At 34.3% G+C, this 3,981-nt stretch overlaps 1 protein-coding gene across 3 annotated transcripts; it reads right to left on the bottom strand.

The window, feature by feature from the left end:
* Nucleotides 1-204: 204 nt before the first annotated feature.
* LOC131051324 (caffeic acid 3-O-methyltransferase-like) lies at nt 205-3,452 on the bottom strand. 3 transcript variants are annotated; one of them, XM_059216743.1, is made up of 3 exons: nt 2,565-3,452; nt 2,395-2,459; nt 205-424 (listed from the first exon to the last, which is right to left on the bottom strand). In XM_059216743.1, the coding sequence occupies exons 1-3, from the start codon at nt 2,764-2,766 to the stop codon at nt 389-391; spliced, it is 303 nt and encodes a 100-aa protein (XP_059072726.1). In that variant the 5' UTR covers nt 2,767-3,452; the 3' UTR covers nt 205-388. The 3 variants fall into 3 exon arrangements, with proteins under 3 accessions (XP_059072726.1, XP_057841780.2, XP_057841772.2); XM_057985797.2 differs by having other exon boundaries at nt 205-410; XM_057985789.2 differs by lacking the exon at nt 205-424 and adding an exon at nt 1,055-1,618.
* Between the last annotated feature and the right edge of the window lie 529 nt (nt 3,453-3,981).

Here is a 3,981-nt window from a genome sequence, read left to right as displayed (position 1 = left end):
ATTGATGACAAAGTTTGTTGATGTCAAAGTTTGGGAGATTGTTTGTTATATTAGCTTTAATATATAAGAAACTCCATATTATTGAATTAACATAATCTAAAAATTACACATAATCAATCATATATTAAAGCCACATGATCAATAATAGAGACATGAAATTACATTTCGACAAAAAGTTAAAGTACATAAGTCAATAACAAGGTAGAAAATAAGGAAACAATTTTTTTTTCATTAGATCATAAGGTCAAATATATAAAGTACATAAGGTACATATCATGAACACAACCTTGATAGGAACTCCCAACATCTATCTCCCTCGAGAACACCACAACTGAAGCCATTGTTGGAGCACTTTTCTATCTTGCCACAAATCTTTATGCTTCTCTTCCTAACATAAAGAATAAATGTCCCTACACAAGAATGCCTAGAAATTCGAATTTGGTATGAGTAATAGAATTTGTGCAACTTGATATATCTAGAATACAATTTTGCGCACTCAAAAAAAACTATGCATCTAATATTATGATATGGCAAAGATTAAGAAACACAACCATTTAACAAATGATTTTAATAGCTTTGGTAGCACATGGATTAAGGTGATAATCTATCCTCCTCAGTTCCTTCATAGTATTGGCACCATCCATAAACACATAAAACACATTAAATACACAAGATGCATTAAGAATACATAAGAAAATAAAAGCAACAATATTTACCGATATCCTTTCATATATTGGCATTCCATCTCAATCACAAATATTCCAAAAGATATACATAACATTATTCTTAAGAGATATTCAAGACTACAATCATTGAAAACATAACAATACATCTATGCATACATGAGTATAGAGAAGCTTTCAAGAGCATAAAAGAGCAGGTCTAAGCATCTCCTTCTGTCTAGTTTAAAAGAATGAAAACTATCAACGATGATGAAAAAAAGACAATATATCTAACCCTTGCTACAAAGTGGTAGTCTACAATCACTAAACAAGTAGATCGCTGACACAAAACATACAACTACTACCAAACCATAGACTATTATATCCATGCATACTAAAATCTAGATTTCAATCATAAAATGTGGAACTTTGGAAAAATAAATAGCTTTAAATATAAGATTATCTAATGATTGGCATGGTATTCTAATTCATACAAACATCTAATCATTCACCTAAGAGCATTGAAAATTTTTTTTAGGGTTCCTCACTTAAGAGCATAATTTTTTACTGGCAGACAAACGACATTAGAGAGCTTAATCTACCAAACAAACAAGTACATTCCAAGCTATCCGTCAGCAGGGAAAGCTTCGATTATTGACATTTGCAAAGGCTCAGAAGGCAAAGAGATGATATTGTAACGGTTAAACCCAGATGCCTGCAGTAATTTTATCCACTCTTCTTCCCTTCTCTCTTTGCCTCTTTGGTGTGACAGCATTATCATATCTCTTATTCCTCCTATTTCTTCACACCAGCTGGACTTGCTTTGCCCCGCCTCTGGCTCTGGCAACACCGATTCTACCATTATCAATTTGCCTTGCTTTGGAAGAGCTTCATGACAGTTTTTCAGAATTTTCTTGCACTCCTCGTCTCCCCACTCCCCAGTCATGCAATGTTAACTGTAACAGAATGTGAAGTGGAAAGAAATACGTTAAGTTGCATACAAAACCAAAGTTTAGGGAATTACCTTGAAAGTTTTGCCATTTAAAAATTGCTGTCATATCTTGAAAATGTTCAAAGCAATTTTATATTCATTGGTGTTGATTGCGGATGAAATGCAATAGATATTTTATAATCTTTGGTATTAAAATGAGGGGTTTTGAAGAATAGATATACCTTAATCTTTGGCGTTAAGGTGGACCAGTTTTTAAGGAATGAATATTCATTCTTAAATATCTTTTAATCTTTTTGGGCATTGTGACGTTTAATTTAGATTCAGATAGGCAAGCTTAAACAACATACTATAAGTTTTGACATTTTAGATATTCATCTGAAATCATACTGTTTTTTCAATAGAGTTCACTTATTCGTGTGATTTCAGATAAGCCACCTAAACAAGTCAAAACTTAAAGTGTGTTGTTTAACTAAAATGATTTAGACTTATCTAAAGAGATGACAAACTCTAGACATATAGAATGTTTAAGTTGGGTGGACTTAAAGTTATGGTTGAGGTTAGAACTGTAATAAAATTAGGAGTATGGAACTAGTATTTTAATAGGTGGCAAAAGATTTTCTCTGAGCTCAATCATATATTCAAAATATTATTACTGAATGATATGAAACATTGATTAAAAAACATACACAGTTGATTCCCGAAACAATCTTTTGAAAACAAGAAGCTGGAAAAGATTCAAGATTTTTGTCTTGGTATGAAAAAATCTTTTAAAGACTTTACCTTCATAAATATAGCGTCTGCATTTGGAACGCTGACAAACTTGTCACCCGCAATATGTTGCACACCTGTATCACAAACACATCACAAACAAGCAGCAATATTTTGCTTTTTCAAAATCTCTGAAAGCACAGGAAAAAAAATTCGATCTTTGTGTGTTAAAAAGTAAGTACCAGCATAACTGTGAGCCTCTGAGATTACTTCAGGGAGATCAAAGTTACAGCATTTGATATTAGGGAAAGAGCGGGAAATGGCAGAAATTGTGGAACCATTTCCGCCGCCAACGTCCACCAGAGACATAAACTCCAGCTTTCTGAATCCATCGCCATAAGCCGCTAAAATGTATTCCACCAGAATCTTCGAATATGTACCCATTGCCTCGTTAAACAGCCTGCCAAGCTCAGGATTACTCTCAGCCAGGGAGAAAAGCAGTTTTCCGTGAACCAGCTCGAACGGAAAACCGCTCCCGGACAAAATACTCTCACCCAAACGATACCATGGTGTAATTACCGCTTCGTGAGTGTGCAGTAACAACCAGGGAGCAAAAGTGCCTTCCTTTGCTCCTCCATTGTCTGTGTCTTTGACAAGCCACTATGAAATGCGGGTAAGGCCGTATTTAATGGGGGAATTGGGCATTAGGGTTTGGGAGAAAATACCTCTGGTTGCCAGAAATGAGAGTGTGCGGGAGAGGAAATCTATGTTGGGAGAAGGGGAAGGCAGAAATCCAGCAATTTCCTCTGCGGAAAGCGTCGATTCAGGTCCACACTTGGCAATGATGTCTGGGATTTCCAATTCCACAGCCCATCGCAGGCCCAGGGAGTACATAAAACCGAACATGAGCTTCCATAAATCGATAAAACCTTCCAACTTCTGATCGACAGAGTTGGTATCTGATTTCATGGAATCCATTGTTGCCTCTCCACGATTCTGCCCATCAAATTCCTCCCTTATAAGCACTTCAAGTTCGGCCACCCTACTTGCCATTCAACTTTGATTTCTACCTGCAAGTCTCTTAGACTGTTTGCTTATTCTTGTTTTTATACTACATTACTTAGATGTACCTATTTTTACTTTATGCATTACATATATGTCAGTATTTGTGTCTTTATATAGCAGATTACAACAATAAGAGTAAACATGCATGTAAATCACATGTCATCTTTAGTTAGATGTCATCCTTTAGGTTAAGTAGTCATGTGCAAAAAATTAAACCTTTGTACCATCTTCTTTAATAATAGTGTGAATCACATGTGAAATGTTTCAAGTCAACATTTTTCTTGTAGATTTTCTAAATTTTTTTGAGGCATAATGTAACATCTACGCATTTACTCACTAATTAAGTATTAAAATTAGTTATTAACAAGATGATTAGGTAGATCTGATCTAGGAGAATCAAACATTTTACTTTCATTTTTTTTAACATATAAAATGATTCTACAACCATTACCATTAACACAAGTTGTTTACAAAATTTGACATGAACCATAAAACTCAAATTGTTTATAATAACATATACAGATTTACATTTGAAACCATAATGACAACAATTGTGACATGTCTAGTTTTAGCACTCAATCTCTTCTATATTAA

This window comes from Cryptomeria japonica, chromosome 2 (assembly GCF_030272615.1).
Source record: "Cryptomeria japonica chromosome 2, Sugi_1.0, whole genome shotgun sequence".
Classification (NCBI taxonomy): domain Eukaryota; kingdom Viridiplantae; phylum Streptophyta; class Pinopsida; order Cupressales; family Cupressaceae; genus Cryptomeria; species Cryptomeria japonica.
Note: the sequence above shows the minus strand (reverse complement) of the source record. Positions and strands in the feature narration are given on the sequence as shown.

Coding starts and splice junctions, on each gene's coding strand:
- LOC131051324 (XM_057985789.2), bottom strand. CDS start 2,766: ATGGGTACATATTCGAAGATTCTGGTGGAATACATTTTAGCGGCTTAT. Junction 2,460..2,564: donor AGAGGCTCACAGTTATGCTG/GTACTTACTTTT, acceptor TTTGTGATACAG/GTGTGCAACATATTGCGGGT. Junction 1,619..2,394: donor CAGACGCTATATTTATGAAG/GTAAAGTCTTTA, acceptor ATTCTGTTACAG/TTAACATTGCATGACTGGGG.